Source organism: Labeo rohita, chromosome 8, assembly GCF_022985175.1.
Source record: "Labeo rohita strain BAU-BD-2019 chromosome 8, IGBB_LRoh.1.0, whole genome shotgun sequence".
NCBI lineage: Eukaryota > Metazoa > Chordata > Actinopteri > Cypriniformes > Cyprinidae > Labeo > Labeo rohita.
The window spans coordinates 20,288,122-20,307,569 of record NC_066876.1 but is presented as its reverse complement, the minus strand read 5'-3'; the positions used below and the strand labels follow the sequence as shown (position 1 = coordinate 20,307,569).

The window sequence follows — 19,448 nt, the reverse complement described above, 5'->3', positions numbered from 1 at the left end:
TCAGTTTTAACAGTCCAACCTCCATGTTTTGATGCTGGAGCAGGGATGTAAGTTAGACAAGAATATCTCAGATTGAGCGACTGAGGTGTTGTGCTGCTGGATGTAATGATGAATATAGTGATCGTCATTTACTCACAACATCTGAGCCGCTGAAGATGCAGTGGATTAGGTTTGTTTGTGAAGAGAATATGCCTCCCGATCTACATATATCCATCTATGTTCACGCAAATCATTCGTGATCCAGCTTCACCTACAGCAGAAGTGAGTATAAGGTGTTTTTATGAATCTTTTTCCAAATGATGTGCTAGTTAGCAAGTTTAACGGCTAAACGCGGCTAAAGTAAACAGTCTCGTCAATCCACAGAGAGAAGAGAGGGGCGGGGCGAGCAGAGCTCATTTGCATTTAAAGCAGCCTCGACCAGAATGAGATGATTTTTGCAGAGCTGTGTGTGCATTTGAGCACTGACAACTGATCGCATGCTGTCTGAGAAAAGAATAAGTGGAGCCTGCGCGAGAGAGAGAGCACTTCTGGTGTTTGTATATTAGTGTGATTCTGCTTATCCCCTTGTCCAATTGCAAGCTAATGACAAAGACGCACATTTTGAAAGAGGACAGTTAGTCTATAGAATGTATTTTCCATGTCCAGTAGTCCTCAAATAACATTCTCGTCCCGTCTCGTCTTGTTAACGAAGAGGCTGAGTTCCGTCATACTTTTTATCATCAGATAATAGTTTTAGCTCCTCAACGTCTCGTCTGCGTCACAGAAAAAAATGTTCATTAACGGAAAATTTTTTCGTCATCTTCGCTGACGAAATTAACACTGGTGACAAGACCCATGACATCAGTGTAATGTATGGAAAGGAAGTCGTCTTGGGTTCCACACTGATGATATCAGTGTTATACCACTGAAGCTATATGCAAGAAGGGCGAAATTTGAGTCTATAGATTTGTTTGAAAATAGCCAAACACACTCACTTCTGTAACATGATTCTAAGCTGATGTAGTCATGGTTTTTCAAAAACATGGTCATTAGTCATGACCAGTATACTGTATGTTTCACATTCAGCTCTTCATTAAATACAGATTAGAATGAACAGATGACCTAACCCTCAATGAAATGTTATTATATTTAATGTGAATCATTAAAGCAGGATGACTTGTCAGAATATGTAATGTTTGAAGCAAAACGATTGCATGTTTATAGCCTCGGGATATTGTAATGAGTTAATGAGAGAACATTCATGAATTCATGTCATAATGTCAACAGCTATTAGGCAGAAATTTCTGCTTCAGCGTTGCTTATAACCTATTATATTTTTAGTCTCTATTTACCTGTACTCTCCTGTGGCTGACGTAGTACTCTTCTCAACACCAGAACAGACAGAAGGTTTTCAGACTATCTTCCCTGTGTTTTTCTAATTAAGGACTGCAGTCTAATCTTAAATGGCCTCCAGTAAGGCATAAGAGAACAAGAAACGACACACATGAGCACCAGCCATTTTTTTTCACTCTTATCTAACTCAATAGGGTCAGCGGGGATGAATGAGGTAAAAGTATTTCAGGCTGAAGCTCCAGTAATTTATTCTGGCTTAAGCTTGAATAAACATCACAACATCAGAACCAATTCAATGATGCTGAAAACTAAATGCACCTCTGGCTGCTTTTAAAGCATCAGAAAAAGAAATATATCCTCCTGGATTTCACATAAGCCCTACTTTGAAGTATAGGTGTAGTTAGTACTTGAAAAAGTTTATATTGACCAGCACAACGAACAAAAATCGTCTGTTGTTTTATGTTGGAGTGAATATTTGAAAGGAAAAAAACATTTAAAACTCTAGACTCTCTTTAGTATGGATTTTTTTGAACAAATGTCAGCCTACAGTTTTTCAAGATAACATCTGATAAAAAAGAGGCCCTTTGGCCCTTATGCTTCTAAGATTGTCAAAGAAGCACCATGTAAAATTATGAGCTTACAGAGATGTTATGAGCCAGGTTGTCAACAGAGCAGATCAATAGTACAGTGCAATATTTATGGAGCATACACCAGGCTTAAAAGGCCCGAGCGGACAGAAACAGTGGAGCAGAGAGACCAGCAATCAAGCCGATCTATAAATTGCTATGAGGTATGAAGTATAAAAGGAGAACATTAAATTAATTCTGTAATTAAATTGATTAAGCAAGCACAAGCACACACACATAAAGTCTGAAAAACAACCTAGCGCATAAACCATCTTACCAAAAGGAAATCTTCATAAGCATTCATTTAACGCAAATGGATAATAACAAGCACTAAATAAACTCACTTACAGTACAGCTTCTGCTATCAGTGTAGCACACATAGAGGGCACTGAGGTCACAGCTGTTGGTTTAATGAAGCACTTCTCCAGGGAATTCTAGCACCTCAGCATCCGTTGGCACCCTCACACTCTCATACTCATCCATACGCAAACATGCGTGTTAATGTAGGAATCCGGATGTATTTAGAAGAATGTATTCATATGTTTTGCATTCTGACTGGCTATGTGTCTCTATCATGTCAGCTGTGTGAGCTGTGAGTGAACTGACATCTGAAATCTGGAAACAGATGGCAGAGATTGATGATTATTTTACTTGGTCAACTGTATAAATTTGCTTTTTGAAAACAAACTAAGTTGTACATTTTACTCATAGTTTACTTTTGAAAGAGATTGTTGTTGGCTTGTTCATATACAACGGTTTGTGTGGTAATGATTTGTCCAGATAATTATACAGAGATACACAGTGCCCTCTACAGGTATATTCATGCATGCTTGTTATATAAAATAAATAAATAAAATGAATAAACACATTTAATAGGCCAATTAATCCAAACAGACTTTTAGACAGTGTAATTTAGTTGATGGTACCAACCTTTGAATCCTGACCCACCTGAGGTGTAAACAACCTATTTCAGTGGTCAAATTTAATGTGTTTGAATTAATTCAGGAGTACTTTTACATAAAACGTCATCATGGCCTTAATTATGACTGAGTGCTTAATTATTTCGGAACCCAAAATGTGCCACTGTCTCTTTGTATTTGTTTTTTTTTTTTGTTTTGTTTTTTTTCAAGCGTTTAACAGATTTTTGTTTTTTAAGAAATTAGAGCCTGGAAATGATTATTCAGTTTTCAACAATGTTAATGTCACCCTCAGTGGATTACGTGGTCCTGTTTTTTTTTTTTATTATTAAGTGGATTGTCACTTACAGGAAATGACTTGGAGACTCCTGCAAATGTGTCTGGCAGGATGTGGGAGGTTCATGAAAATGTGTTGCATGTGGAAAACCAGGAATTTACCTGATTTGTTATGACTGTTATCACGCTGTCACTCAACATGTGACAGTTGTCAAATGTTGAAATGCCCTTTATGCTCTTTGGGCCTAGATGAATTTTTGAAAATCTATCTTTTATATATTGTTTATATAATATAATATATATATAAATATATAGAATATATATATTTTTTATATAATATTTTACTTGCTTATTTATTTATTTATTTAAATAATACCAGTAATAAGCTTTTGAACAGTAATATTTTTAATGTTTTTTTTTCTCTTCTGCTCACAAAACCTGCATTTATTTGATCCAAAGTACAGCAAAACAGTTACATTTTGAAATATGTTTACTATTTAAAATGTTTTGATCCTTTAGAAATCAATCTAATATGCTGATTTGCTGTTCAATAAACATTTATTATTATTTGATGAATAGAAAGATTCAAAGATCAGTATTTATCTGAAATTTAAAAAAAAAAATATCTGAAATATACCATTCAAAAGCTTGGAGTCTGTATAATTTTTATTTTTTTATTTTATTTTATTTTATTTTTTTGTGGGAAAGAAACAAAAGATTTCTATTTCAGATAAATGCTGTTCTTCTGAACTTTCTATTCATCAAAGAAACCTGAAAAAATTATATATATATATAAATTATGCTTCTAAATGTGCCTACACTGTAAAAAATGATTTGTTGACACAACTAGACTTAGTCAAGTCATTTTGTTGCATTGACTTAGTTAAGTTTAGCAAACACTAGGTGTTAAGTTCACTCAACTTGTAGTTGTTGAAATAACTTGCAGTAAATTGAGCCAACGTACTGTATCAATTAAAGAGCATGTTGTAGCCAATCGGAACTCATCCATGGCTCCCATCATGCAATCCTTTTGTTTTTGTTGTTTTTATGTGACTTTTTAGTAGCTTGTTTTGTGATGTTCATGTTGATCTGTTTATCTGAATATGCTGTTTGTCACCGTTGTTGAGATTCATATGCTGGTTCTTGATGACTGTGCACCTAAACAAAGAGACTTTTTTCGGAAAGTTTTTTTTTTTTTTTTTTTTATCACAACAGCTTCTAAAACGTATAAAAAAAAAAAGACAGGATCTTTTGTTGTGGAATCACAAGGCTGACATTAATTATTCAAGATAATCTTTATTTGACTTCAATCACTGAATTTGTTTAGAGTCTAATCTCTGAGTTACGTTTGCAAGAAAAAAAATGTAACTTAGAGATTAAACTCTAAATGAGTTTAATGATTCAGGTCAAAAAAATGATTATGTGAAAACCACCTGATCACCACCTGATGACTTGTGCTCTTGGCGTGTCTGGCTGTTTTAACACAGTCACGTAGCCAAAAAAATCTAAAGTTAAAAATGTAAGTGTTAAGAGCCCAACTAGAGCAAATACTGACCACTATAATGATTACTTAAAAATTGTGATTTTCTCCTTTGGTGATTCTGCTTGTTAACATCAGCTGTCTTCAGTAATGGTCAATTATCACTTAATTAATCACTAATTATCTGCATCTGTCTCAACTTCGTTAAAAAAGTATGTCATCATGACGTAGAGTATCTGGCACATGTGCATTACACAGAAAGTTGACAGAACCTATGTTTTGTTGTTATATGAACATGTTATTTTAAGTTTTCAATTTCTATTTGAGTTGGGGTTGTTCCAACTTGTCCTATTGTGTAGTGAGACACTGCAAGTTGTCCATCTGACTAAAACTCAGAATCATTTTTTACAGTGTATAGTTATTTATAGTTCTTTATTTCTTCTTCACTTCCTTTTCTCCTGTCTTCTGTGTTGTGTTGATGTTATGTCAGCAAACAAATATGTTTTTGTTGGTCTACAGCCACGTTCCTACAGAATGAGTGTTACAAATGAGTGGTTCTGGAAATATTCTCACCTTAGGGTGACCACTTATCCACACAAACACACGCAAAAATCCGCCTCACATCATCTTGTCAGGGCCTGTATGTGTTTGGTTGTGCTAGCAGCTGCTCCTGACTCAAGCCGAGGGGGAAATTCCCCAACCTGCTGCCCTGAGAGAAACTGTTGTTTTAAACATTAAGTTGAAACTTGGTGGTGATGATGATAATGGTGATGATGATGCTTATGTTGTTTGTGGATACTGGGGGGATTTTGTTGATACTTATCAGGTCAAAAAGATTGCGAACATTGTGGGTGTTTTGCTTCCTGAAACCTCAGAAAATCAATTTGTAAAAGCTATAAATAACTGATTCTCTCCCAAAATGTGAGTCTCAGACATTGCTCAAAGAGAAAAAATAAACACATTTAAACTGTTATAGAGGCGTAGTCCTGTGTATTCCAACATGTTAAATAAGCTCTAATTATATGTGGGTTAATCAAGCTTTATGGTACATCCCTCTCACTGCAGCAGTGAGTGATCAACCACAGTTTTACAACTGCTTTCCTTTGCCAACTTTAAGAATCCTTTCCGCTCAAACCGCACTTCTCTCGCTCCTCACTGACTGCCTGTCCTATTTTAGATTTAGCCCCCATCCCACTTTTTGTTGTTTCTTTTCATTCTCATTTGAATGTGACCTAATTGCCTTTTAAACTGATTTTCTGAAGTCTGTTTATGCATTGCGAATAGTTCTCTCTCTTTTTCTTTGAGTGTGGTTTTACTGGAAATGGAAATGTTAAACCACAGCTTGCAACAGGTCTTGCTGAGTTCAGCTTGTGGCTGCTTTGGAGTGACAGTAAATTCTTGCTATTGTGCAAAGTTTACAAAGTTTATCGGTTAATGCTGAGGAAAAAAACATCTGTTGTCTCCTGTTTTTTTTTTGCACACCGCCATATTTTATGTGTTTCTGTGAACTTTGGCCTCACTTATATTAGTATTCTTTTATCTAATGATCTCAGGGCATTAAATGAATCATTGCAGTAAGGCCTGTTCTATGAAAAGATTTGCAGAAGTCCGCTCCAGCCAGACGGAAGAGTCATCAGGGATTTATCAACACCAGCCTTTGACTCACAAATCCCTGGATCACAGACATCAAATTTGTTGATGTTGTTTTTTCTTGTCATCCTAGTTTTGAATGACACCTTAGGCTCTAAATAATAATGTTTTACATTTGATTAAGCATTACTCAGCTCTTTGTGTGATGACTATTTATATTTTGACCTTCTTTGGTTTTGTGGGACAGGTGAACTTCATCTCCACTGAATGATATTATAAATAATATTGTGATATCATAATATTTAAGAATATAATATAATAATATTTAAGAACCTTAATCATTCTTATGCTCACCAAGGCTGCATTTATTTCATCAAAAAAGAAAAAATGATAATATTGTGAAATATTATTACAATTTAAAATTTCATCTGATATATTTAAAAATGTAATTTATACCTATGGCAAAGCTGACTTTTCAGCAAACATTGCTCAAGTCATGAGATTATCATTTGTGACCACAAAACCAGTCTTAAGTAGCACGGGTTTATTTATAGCAATGGCCAATAATACATTATATGGGTCAAAATTATCAATTTTTCTTTTATGCCAAAATCATCAGGATATTAAATAAAGATCATGTTCCATGAAGATATTTAGTAAATTGTCTACCGTAAATGTATCAAAACTTAATTTTTGATTAGTAATATGCATGGCTAAGAACTTCATTTGGACAACTTTAAAGGTGATTTTCTCAATATTTTACATTTTTTGCACCCTCAGATTCCAGATTTTCAAATAGTTGTATCTTGGCCAAATATTGTCCTATCCTAACCAACCAAATTCTCAATTTCAAAAAATTGACCCTTATGACTGGTTTTGTTGTAATTTGCTGATTTGGTGCACAATTATACTAAATTATTATGATTATATAAAAATATTTATCATCGCAGATCAGTGCGTATGTGTAAGCAGCACAACATTACATATGGTGACAAAGGGCCTGCTGCAGGGCATATCCAGTGTAGGTAGGGATGGAAGTGAAAGTATGCTGATTTGTCAGGATGACAGCTCTCTTCAGGAAAGATTGTAGTTGACAGGTGATGGGACAGAGTCAGTGTCAATCCATCTCATTGTGAAACTGCAAGGGACTTTGACGGATGGTGGCTGTTATGGTTTACTAAGGGTGAGGAAGTTGAGAAATTTCAGGACACTTCATGAGGGAGTAGATGTTTTGAATCCTGTTGTTTCATATTTAGCCATGGTAACTGATGACCTAAGCTTCCTATGAAGTCCTAGTGCTGGTTATCTAACCACTAGATCCTACCCTGTCCGTTTAGGACCAAAAAACAAAAAATCCCCCTTACCTCCTATAGTGTCATCAAATTCTGTAGGTAGCCACAGGAAATGATTCAAACTCTTACGTAAACACCTAATCCTCAACTGCTGCGCTAGTAGCAAAAAAAGCAAGTGCCTTTGATGTTAAAAGCCTAAAAATGCTACTTTTTGCTTGTTATTACAGACAGAGGTTGGTTTAACACTTTGTTTTGTTTTGCTTTGTTTCCAGAAACTGGAAATATATGTCAGCATTGCAGCAGATGATGTGTCTAAAATGATTCAGTCGATTCACAGACGCCATGTTCATACAGCAACACAGGACAACTGTCAATATTACAGTTACGTTTACACATTTTGCAAGAGTGGCGACTGCATTCAGGACTCAAATGCTGTATTCTCTACTTGGGTATAAAAGCTGCTGTTTAATTAAGATTTGACTAATGAGCTTGTGCTATTAGACTCTTATCGTGTCAGCTGTGATAAGACCTTTCAGTGCTAGATGTTGTCATCTCTTGTCAAACACAGACCTCTTTTGTTTTTGAGTCAGGTGGTTACCTCCACAGAGTGCATTAAAATCATTAATGCACAGCTGGCCATGCATTAAAAAAATAAAAATAAAAAAGCTTTGCACATGCATTATCCCGCTTATACCATGGTCATTTGCCAGCATTGACAAGTTAAAGCTTTTATTGATGTTTGCAGAGCAATATTTGAGCAGAAGGATAAAAATTATGGTTATTTTTGTCAGTTACGGCTTATTAGCTCTAGCATTCTTGGCTTCAAATCAGTCACAGAGATGAAATAGCGTGGAAAGATCACATTTACAGTGCCTTGCAAAACACCATAATAACAAAGCAAAAACAGAATTGTCACAACTTCTGCAAAATCTGAAATAAGTACATTGCATAAGTATTCATACCCTTAACCTTAAGCTTCTTTACAGCCTCGGATCATTTTGGTATGGTGCGACAAGCTTTGCACATCAGCATTTGGCAATTATCTGCCATTCTTCTCCTTATAGCTTCACCTCTCAAGCTCTGCCAGGTTGGATGGGCACATTTGGGCACAGACACACATTTTCAGATTTCTGCTTAAATGTTTGATTGGGTTCAAGCCCAGGCTGTGGCTGGGCCATTCACGGCCATTCACAAAGTTGTCTATAAGCCACTCTTGCTGTGTGCTTAGAGTCATTGTCCTGTTTGAAGGTGAACCTTCTGCCCAGTCTGAGGTTCTGAATGCTCTGGACTGGGTTTTCATTAATGATATTTCAATATTTTGGTACACTGAGCTTTTCTTGTACTTTGACAAGTCTCTCAGTCCCTGACACTGAAAAACAGCCCCACAGCATGAGGCTGCAACCAGCACACTTTACTTTTGGGATGGTACTCTACAGGTGATGAGCAGTGCTTGGATTTCTTCAAACATGATGCTTAGAATTGAGGTTCATCAGAGAGTCTTGTTCCTTACAGTCTGAGGGTCCTTTAGGGTCTTTTCTGCAATTCCAAGTGTGTTTTCATGTGTCTTCACTGAGGAGAGGATTGAGTTTAGCCATACCACCATAAAGGCCAAACTGGTGGTGTGTTGCAATGATGTTTGTCCTTCTTTAGGTCTCTCCTGTCTCCACATATGATCATGCAGCTCAACAAGAGTGAGCATCAGCTTCTTGGTCACCACTCTAACCAAGGCCCTTCTCTGTCAGTTGCTCAGTTTGGGCAGGAGCCACATGCTTCTGTGAACCTTCAATGCAGCAGAACTCTTCCCCAAGATCTGTACCATGACACAGTCCTCTGGCCTCTGTCTCTGAGCTCTACAGGCAGTTTTTTTTTTTACCTCAGAGCTTGGTTTTTGCTCTGATATGCATTTTTAGCCATTAGACCTTTTATTAAGACGTACATGCCTTTCCAAATCATACCCATTCAATTGAATTTGCCACAGTTTAACTTCACTCGAAGTGTAGTAACATCTTCAAGCAATATGAATGCTCCTGAGCTAAATTTCAACTGTCCCAGATAAGGGTTTGAATACTTATGCAATGGAATACGTTTTTTTTTTTTAATAAATTTGCAAAGATGTTAAAAACCTGTTTTTTTGCTTTGTCATTATGGTGTATGGAATGTAGATTGATGTGGGAAAACATGTTTTTCACAAGGCACTGTATTTGATTGAATAAATGAAAACACTTATTTGAATGAATAATTCAATTATCAAAAAAGAAAAAATGCAGGTTCTACACCATGGGTTGTTGTTTGGATTTTGAATTGTGGGTATCGCTCTTAAAAATGGAGGCAGATAAATGTGACCCTGCTTTAAACTTGGTTTACATGGAATACGTTTGCAATCATAAACTGAATTAATCATCACCATGAAGTCAAAACAAATAATAAAAAAAAAAGAAACGCATGCATTGACAATAAGCTACAGAATCCACTTTGAAAATTGTTGAGACTTGTGCTTGTAGTCTCTGTTTGACTCGGGAGTGATATTCACAGGAAACATTTCTGGAGTATACCAATTCACTCCTGTGGGAGTAAAATATGACATTTCAGACCATTTCTCAAGAATAAAGTAACAGAAATCCTGTGTCATATATTACAGTGTGCAATTTGGTCTGCTGGCTGATGTATTCCCATTCAATTAGCTGAATTATATAAGTACTTTTTTATAGAATACATGGCTGGGGTGCAGCCCTCCATTTTACTAGCGGTCATTGGTGATAAACACAATACGAAATTACTCTCAATGATTTATGAACCGTTTATTCGGTTGTTCAGCCATTCCGTAACACAAATACCATGGGCCAAACATATCATAAAATATTATTAGAGCATTGTTTTCCTAAAAAGCAGCCTGACGGAGCGAGACAAAGCCAAGTGTGAGGGTTCAGTGTCTGTGTAGGCTTTGGCTGGAAGACCAGGGCAGGGCAGACTTTGTAGCTGTGGTTGTTTTATTGCTAGCAATCTCTGCCTGCGACATTTAAAACATAATTATTTTCATGCTTCACCCTGAGAGTTTAAGAAGAGGCGGACTCGACGCTCCTCGTCTTGTCCAACATCAACTCTACGGGTAAACAGTAGCGTAGAGGAGCTCGATGCTGTTTTCACACAGGATCTTTTCAGACCAGATGTGTTATTGCGTAGTCACCTTCACACGCAATAGCCTGTGTCTGTGTGCTGTGGTTTCCTCTTGTAACATATGCTGTTAGAAATGTTTTCCTCAAATATAGGGTAAATTTACTGTTGCCAAACAAGGCAGGTTGACATATTTTGTTCCCAGCAGAAGATGCTGGGGGGTGTGCTAGGCGTTTTTTTGGATGTAAAATAGCAAAAACACTGCGGGATTCTGTACAACCCTGGAGCCGTTTTTCATTACTCACTTGACGCCGTACTTAAACAGATACAGATGTTTCCGCATAAGCATTCTGGATAGGTTTTGTGAAATCTGGATATGTGAGAGATGGAAATGGTAGCGCCTGTATGATTGTGCATAAATGATTGCAAATAGATGTCCAGTAAATTAGGCCAGCTTATAAATAGTTGCAGCTACAGGACTTGATTACCATAAAAATTAACAGAGCGTCAGCAAGTCAGAATATAGAAATACTATACGAAGTGAGAAATCATTCAACAGGACCTTTTTGTAGTACCAACAAACGTGACCACATCAGCAAATTTTATGTTTTGTGGATTTTGGTTGCTTTCTAAATGTAGCACAACAGCCCAAATTTGTGTGTAAGTGTGTTTTTGTTATGCTAATTCATACTGAAATTATTTTGCCAAGTTGTTTAAAGTTTGACATCCCCCTTCGTCATAAGAAGGTTCGTCCTCAAAAGGGTTTTCATGACCAAATTTTAAATGAACAACAGAGCTCTCCACATCAAATGCCAGCCGTACGTCTCAAAAACATAAACACCAATATATTTGCCCTTGTTTTGTCTTTAAATTTAAAGAGTCACTCCCTTGTTGTCTAACGAGAAAACTGTGCACAATTTATGCATCAAACAGGTCTTCTACCTCAGCATGATAAAACGTTTTGTTGAAAAATACTGTTCTACTGTTTCTATTTGGATTGTAAATGTGATGCAGGACTAAGCTTCTGTTTTAAATGATCTAATGAAGATCTCATACAGCACTATGAATAGAATACAAGAGAAGAGCTTACAAAATTGTTGCAGGAATTACAAATTTTGAAAACATTTCCTAATAATTTCTTACTCAACATGTTAAATACACACACCAAATTTAAACTCACACATCAGTGCCCAGACACACACACACTGCTTAACAGTGACCTCATTAAATTGTAATTTTTATTATCCTTTTAACAAATCAAATTCATTTTCCGATACAACTCCACCCACAATATACAGACATTACAGTGGACCATAAAAGTACATAAAAACTATTTCTAATAAAACGCTCTCAATATGTTTAATATTTTGCCATATAAGTCATGCTTTCCATATGAGTTCACTCTAAATTCAGGTAAAACTGAAAACTAGTAGGCCGCCATACAGTTCTAAACTATTCGGTGGTTGTTTATGAAAATATTCCGGGGGGTCAAACATGCAAGTGACAAGACTAAACCTCAAATGGGATCCACTTGTCCAGAAATGTTTGATGTCATGACACAAACAACTCAAACAAGTGTCCCTTGCCCTTGGCGTCCACTAAATCTAAAACTGACCAAAGAAACATTTTCAGTAAACAACATATAAATCCTCACAAACAGACCGAGGATCATTTATTCATGTGAAAACACTGACACGGATGTGCGAATGGATGGCAGACGCAAAAAAGCTTTTACATTTGAATTCTGAAATGCTGCTATTTCCTGGTTTCTCACGTTGTCCGATTATGTGCAGTTAAGTGTCAGTGTTATTATGTTGTTGTGAAACAAAGTGGTTAATGTCTGTTTGTGATTAACTTCTGTGTTTCACTCCTGATGAAATAAATAAAAAGGATATTGCATTTGTGTAGGAAGTGTATCAGATACAAGAATGTCTCAATACATACAGGTTTTATGCTCTATCTTCCCATCAAAAATCAATTACTACATGTTCCGGTTGTTTGGTTTAAAAACTATATCAAGCTTTGTCCTACCTTATTCTGTACGCTAAATTAATTCATGTCCTTAAAAGAGCAAACATACAGGCAGTCACCACCCTCGCTGTAGCTGCTGATTCATTATCAAGCGTACATTGAGAGAGGAAATGAATTTTCACGTCCAAAATAGACGTGAGGGATACTTTTAGCAATATGCTGGGCGAGAAGTATTTCCTGTTTTAGTTTGTCTCACGGTTTATTAATGTACTGATGCATTTGTTGATGTTTTTGCCTAGTAAAGGCAGTGACATCGTTAGTGTTTTTTTTATATTATGTGAGGTGTGTAACAATTTCACAAAAAGCACTCACAGACACACATCAGTGACTGCAATGAGGAAATTAGCATATGATTTGGTTTTGCATCACTTAACAACACTCTTACATCCTTATTTGCAAAGCATAATTAGGCAACCTATTCTAAACCAAACACCAGCTGATTGCTTCTGCATTTTTTACAGAAACTAGAGTATGGCCATTTATGGATTTGGATTTCCTTCGCCTCTGGGCGCAAAACAATTCAGAATGTGCGTGTCAACACAGCGTAGAAGTTGCACAACGTTCTACGTCTGTAGAGCTGCATTAGGAAGACCTGTATGTATTCGTCACTCTGCTTCATCAAGTCTGGTGAACAATAAAATCGGGATTGTGCAATAAGTGTGCTTACCTGGCAACTTTTCAGTTTATGGGTTTCCCAAAGTTTTCTAACACAGGATGATGTAAGGCCTATTCACTGTTCTTGATGGGAAATGATCCAAGAACAGCTTTCTTTGATGCTCATTATCTGCATTAGCTTTCACCACTGTGCAAAAAAACAAAAAAAAAGTTATTAATATTTTTGTAAATTTACACTCATGTAGACGACTGCTAAAAAAAACTCTATTATATATTTGGTTGGTTGGTTGGTTGGTTACATTACTCATAAAGCATATTGCTAAAATATATACTATTTTTTGTTTGTTTGTTTATCCTTCTCATCCATAAATACATTTATACTTATATAGACATTTATTGCTAAAATTTTTGCAAATTTTTGCCATTTGCTAAAAATACTATTTCTTTACTTTTTACATAAATACAGTCACAGTTTCTCAAAATCATATATACTATATACCTGTTTATTAAATGTATCATATGTATATTAAAAGAAGTTGCAATTGATTTTAATAAATTAGTTTAGTCTACAAGACAGTCTTTGTTTGTTATCTTTTGTGTCTTCAAGCTTAATGTGAGGTTGTTGGAAAGCCCCTTCTTTCTTGAATGGATGCAAAAAAAAATCACTCCCTTTCAGTGGGCAAGTGCTAGTAATTGGGAGTGCTAAAATGACCTACTGTAGGTGGGTGGATGCTCAGTGACTAAGCCCTAGGGATCACATAAATACTGCCTTGAGGGCACCAAAGAAGTCAGAGAGATCAGGAGAAGAGGAAACAACAACATTGCTTGTACTTCATCTCTCTGAAAGACAAATTTAACTTTGGTTCGTGATTGAAGCGCTAATCATGAGGCTTGGAGTGCTGGCGTTTCTGGTTCTTGGAACCTGCTCTTTGAGAGCCTGGTGTGTGCCGCTCAAATCCGTGTATGTGACGTTCCCTGGAGATGTGATCAAGAATATGACCGACATACAGCTGGCAGATGTGAGTATATCAAGTTCGTTTAGTTTAGCTTTCAGTCATCTACTTTTAGTACAATGCAGCTGATTTTATTTTTCTATTCCTTACTTGTCTAAATATATTTTTAGGAGTACCTGAAGCGTTATGGCTACATAGATGTCCTCCAGAAGAGCGGACTGCAGGCAGTCACGTCTCCTTCTAAAGCACTGAAGAAGCTCCAGAATCAGTTCGGGCTGGAGGAGACGGGCAAACTTGACCAGCCCACGATTGATGCCATGAAGCAGCCTCGCTGTGGTGTCCCAGACATCCGCAACTATCAGACTTTCGCTGGAGACCTCAAGTGGGATCACAATGATGTTACATACAGGTGGGATATTATTTACAATTCGACTACATAGATTTATAATGAGCACAGTGTAATTCATTGCATTGTTTTGATATGCAGGATTTTGAACTACTCACCTGACATGGAAGCCACTTTGATCGATGACGCCTTTGCCAGAGCCTTCAAAGTCTGGAGTGACGTGACTCCTCTGACGTTCAGGCGCCTCTTCGAAGGCACTGCTGACATCATGATCTCCTTTGGGAAAGCAGGTGAGTTTAGTTTTTGTAACAGATTAAATTATTAAGATTTATGAATGTTTGAATGAGTTGGATTGAGCTGCTGTTTTTGTTTCAGATCACGGCGATCCCTACCCCTTTGATGGGAAAGATGGGCTGCTGGCTCACGCCTACCCTCCAGGTGAGGGAATCCAGGGGGATGCTCATTTTGATGATGATGAATACTGGACCCTTGGCACTGGACCCGGTAAGATTGATTCTTGACTCGTATTTTAATACACGCTGTTTTCACCGTATGCATTTTTGAAGTAGCGTAAACACAGTGTAGCATCAAACTCTCTAACAGTTGCATAGTATAACAATAGCTCCCTCTACAGTTTTGAGTGTATAGTGACAGTTAATAGTAATTCATAAATATTAAACCTTTTTAACATTATTAAATCTACATACTAAGTGACTGATACCATCTTTGTTGTGGAAATACGTTTGTTGGTTAGATTTAAGTTACCAGTTTTATCAATTTATTTTCAAGATCTGAGGTAAACTCTGTTGTTGCTTTCAGTACGGCTATAAATGTCACGCTATATGATATTCAAACTCACATTAGACACTTTTAACTTTGAATAAAGCACATAATCAGCACCTGAGATTATCGCTGTCATAGTTTATATGTTGTTCCAGCCGAAATAGAAACCGTTTTGAAAAGAGACATTTCGCGTGTTGCCGTCGGTTAGTCTTAGCAAGATGTTGGCTTTGAATTCCAAACAATTTCAATAAAAAGGGAATTAATTTTTTGGGAGCATATGTATTATTTCTCGTTTGGTATTTTCATATGTAGTATAAATGAGTCCTTACATATTAAAAGCCAGTTACTCAATGTTTGGAAGCTTACTGTCTTTATAATATCACAGTTAATATCTTTCATATAAGTGAGTCTTGTTTTTTTAAACTTGGGTAAAAAAAATGGGGTGAAATATTTTCTTTGGGTTTCATCCAATAACAATAAAAAAAAAGCCAGCTGATTAAATTTGGAAACATATTGTCTTAATAATGTAACACTAATGTTTTTCATAAATAGTGTAATGTGTCCTTATACAGTCAAACCAAAAGTTATACTTATTTTATATATATTTGTTACTAGTGCAGGACACTAAAGTTTATTTATGTAAGTGTGGATAGCAAAATAAAGTAAACTGTGACATATTATACCGAAAAAATCTTCATACACTGGACTACCAGTAAAATTAATAAAAAACAAAACATTTGGGATAAAAATTTGATTTGACACTTTGACCTGACCACATGTTTTGTTACATACCTTTATATCAAAATTATCTGACATTATCAAGGTGAATTTGTTCTGACACAGTTTAACTCTTGAGTTCTTGTCAAATATTATTACCATTTTCCAAACTATAGCAAATAAACCGTGATAATGTGAGAAATGTTAAAGTTGTCTGAATAAATGTTTAAAGGTATAGCTCAGGTCCCTCACAAGGGAATTATGTCTATACCCTGTCTTAAGATTTGTAGAAAAGACAATGACATTGATGTGTTTCCTTCAGCAATTAAAACCCACTACGGTAATGCTGATGGTGCGATGTGTCACTTCCCTTTCCTGTTTGAGGGAAAATCCTACTCCACCTGCACCGCAGAGGGGCGCACAGATGGTCTCCCCTGGTGCGCAACCACCGCAGACTACGACAAGGACCAGAAATTTGGCTTCTGTCCCAGTGAGCGTAAGTGTTCCAGTCATGATTTTATGGGACTTTAATTCCAAAACAGACATCTTAGATGACAGACTCTTACAACTTGCGTTACAATGTGAAATGAATGTCACAATATTTCAACAACCACAAGTACTTATTACTATGTGCTGTCTGTCTTTTTTTCCCTTCAGTTCTCTTCACATTTGACGGGAACAGCAACGGAGCTCCATGTGTTTTCCCATTCGTGTTTCAGGGGGTAAAATATGACTCGTGCACCACAGAAGGACGAACCGATGGGTATCGCTGGTGTGCCACTACAGCTAACTTTGACACTGATAAGAAGTATGGATTCTGCCCTAACAGAGGTAAGCAGCCCTCATACCTTCAGAGTGACCCCTGAAACTTTAATGAAGTAAGATATCCGTATATTAATATTTCGTAATATAATATTTCCCCTCACAGACACAGCTGTGATTGGTGGAAATTCCGAAGGTGAGCCATGCCAGTTTCCTTTCACCTTCCTCGGAAACAAATACTCTGGTTGCACCAGTGAAGGCCGTAACGATGGAAAACTCTGGTGTGCAACTACCAGCGACTATGACACGGATAAAAAATGGGGATTTTGCCCTGATAGAGGTAAGTAATAATCATCTCCTTCAGACACTGTTAAAATATGGAAGTGAGACTCTGGCTAACATGTCTTTTCTCTCACAGGATACAGTCTGTTTCTGGTGGCTGCTCATGAGTTTGGACACGCACTTGGTTTGGACCACTCCAACATCAAAGATGCTCTGATGTTTCCAATGTACAAATACGTAGAGGATTTCTCTCTGCATCGTGATGATATCGAGGGCATTCAGTATCTCTATGGTATTTATCCAATTAAACAATCCATCATTTACTGATAGTTAGGATTATGAAGCATTTCCTTATTCAAAATTCAAGATTTTTAATGTTGAAACCCAAAAGTCTTGTACAGTTCTGGTCTTATTATTTAACTATTTCTTTTCAGGACCTAAAACTGGCCCTGATCCAACTCCTCCAGTACCACAGTCCACCACTTCTTCTTCGATTGTGCCAACAAAATCCACCACAGTTTCTACCACAGTACATGTAGACCCTTCAAAGGATGCTTGTCAAATCAAAGAATTTGATGCCATCACTGAAATCCAGAAAGAGCTTCACTTCTTCAAGGATGGGTATGAGCTATAAATCTACATATATACTTATATGAACTTACAAACTAAGAAAACAAAGTTTATTATAGCTTACTGTCAATTAAATATTTCTGCATTGTCTCTCAAAGGTACTACTGGAAGACCTCAAACAAAGGAGATCGCAAAGGTCCTTTCTTGATTTCTCAGAAGTGGCCTGCCCTGCCAGCCGTCATTCACGCTGCCTTTGAGGACCAGCTCACGCAAAAGATCTACTTCTTTTCAGGTACTTGTTGAGATATTTCAATATTATTGACAAACATGTTCAAATTTAGATATATAACTGCATTTTTAACTCTATTTCATGCAAACAGAAAAACAGTTCTGGGTTTATACTGGAAATGACGTGCTTGGACCACGTAAAATCGAGAAGCTTGGCCTGCCAAACAACTTGGACAGAGTCGATGGAGCTGTGCAGAGAGGAAAAGGCAAGGTGCTCCTGTTTAATGGGGAGAACTTCTGGAGGTATGTAACTTGTAACAGCTTTTCAGAAGGTATAAAGCTCTGTAATTGTAGTTTTTTCATTCTTAATTCTTATTTATTGTCTCAGACTTGATGTGAAGGCTCAGATGATAGACAGAGGATACCCACGATTCGTTGACACCGTTTTTGGTGGAGTGCCCACTGATTCACATGATGTGTTCCTCTACAAGGGTAAGTGAAAAAATTAGTAGTCTAAAATAGCTAATAAAGCCTGATTAACTACTCTTCTTTATCTGATCCAGCAAACTAAATTTGTTTCTATTTTTTCATATTTTTAGGATTCTTCTACTTCTGCCGGGAGAGTTTCTACTGGAGAATGAATGCCAAAAGGCAGGTTGACCGAGTCGGTTATGTGAAGCACGACCTCCTAAAATGCTAAGACGTGCACAGTGAAGACGTCCAACATCCTAACCTGATGACAGAGCCCTTTTTAATAGGGAAACCATTTCTCTTCAGTGTAAAATGTAGTGAGGAAGACACAGACAGAATGTATTAAATTTAAAGTCTCTGTTATGGGGATTTTGACTTTAACTGTTATAGGAAAAGAACTGTTTTAACACTGAATATAATAGGCACATGAAACGGGATGTTAGGAATATTTGTCTGTCAGCTTTAACGTGGTCTTATAATTTATTTTCAGCTTACTATATTACTGCTTTGTCCATGATGAGTTTCTTAACGGCACATTAAGAGAAACTATAATCTTGTTCTATAAAACTACAATGAGGCACTGCCAGTGTAATTCTAGGAATTAACTTTGTGTTTGTAAATGTTTGAGTGGAGTCACCTCAGGAACATTGTAGCCTAAATGCATTTGTTGTTAACAAAGCATCTATTCTCTGTGTTGACCCCACTCAGAAGGTTTTCAAAGCAAAGGTTTATTTTTAGCCTTAGAGCTAATATTGAGATGTTAATATGCCCAGATTTTGGTGTATTGTGAAATCATTTGCCTGGTGTGAATGATAATTTAATATTATTAATTTAATTTTCCACATTCCACTTATTTATATTTTTATTTGTTTGTTGCATTGTTTGTGATTACTCAATAAATTTGTAAACAAGACCATTCAATCCTTGGCTGCTGTTCTATCATTACATCTAGACAAAGAATCATATTTGAAAACACAGCAAAATCTAACAAGTTTTCACAAAAGTACAAAATTGGTTTGGAATGCTATAGTTATTTAATATTCAAACTCTAATCAATGCAGACTAT

At 36.6% G+C, this 19,448-nt stretch overlaps 1 protein-coding gene across 1 annotated transcript; it reads left to right on the top strand.

Moving 5' to 3' along the window:
- The first annotated feature begins 14,048 nt into the window (after positions 1-14,048).
- On the top strand, positions 14,049-19,303 carry mmp9 (matrix metallopeptidase 9). The gene is made up of 13 exons (XM_051117310.1): positions 14,049-14,289; positions 14,394-14,632; positions 14,711-14,859; positions 14,945-15,073; positions 16,392-16,565; positions 16,727-16,900; positions 16,998-17,171; positions 17,250-17,405; positions 17,548-17,734; positions 17,842-17,975; positions 18,064-18,214; positions 18,300-18,403; positions 18,511-19,303. Exons 1-13 carry the CDS (start codon positions 14,155-14,157, stop codon positions 18,609-18,611), a joined length of 2,007 nt encoding a protein of 668 aa, XP_050973267.1. The 5' UTR covers positions 14,049-14,154; the 3' UTR covers positions 18,612-19,303.
- The last annotated feature ends 145 nt before the right edge of the window (positions 19,304-19,448 follow it).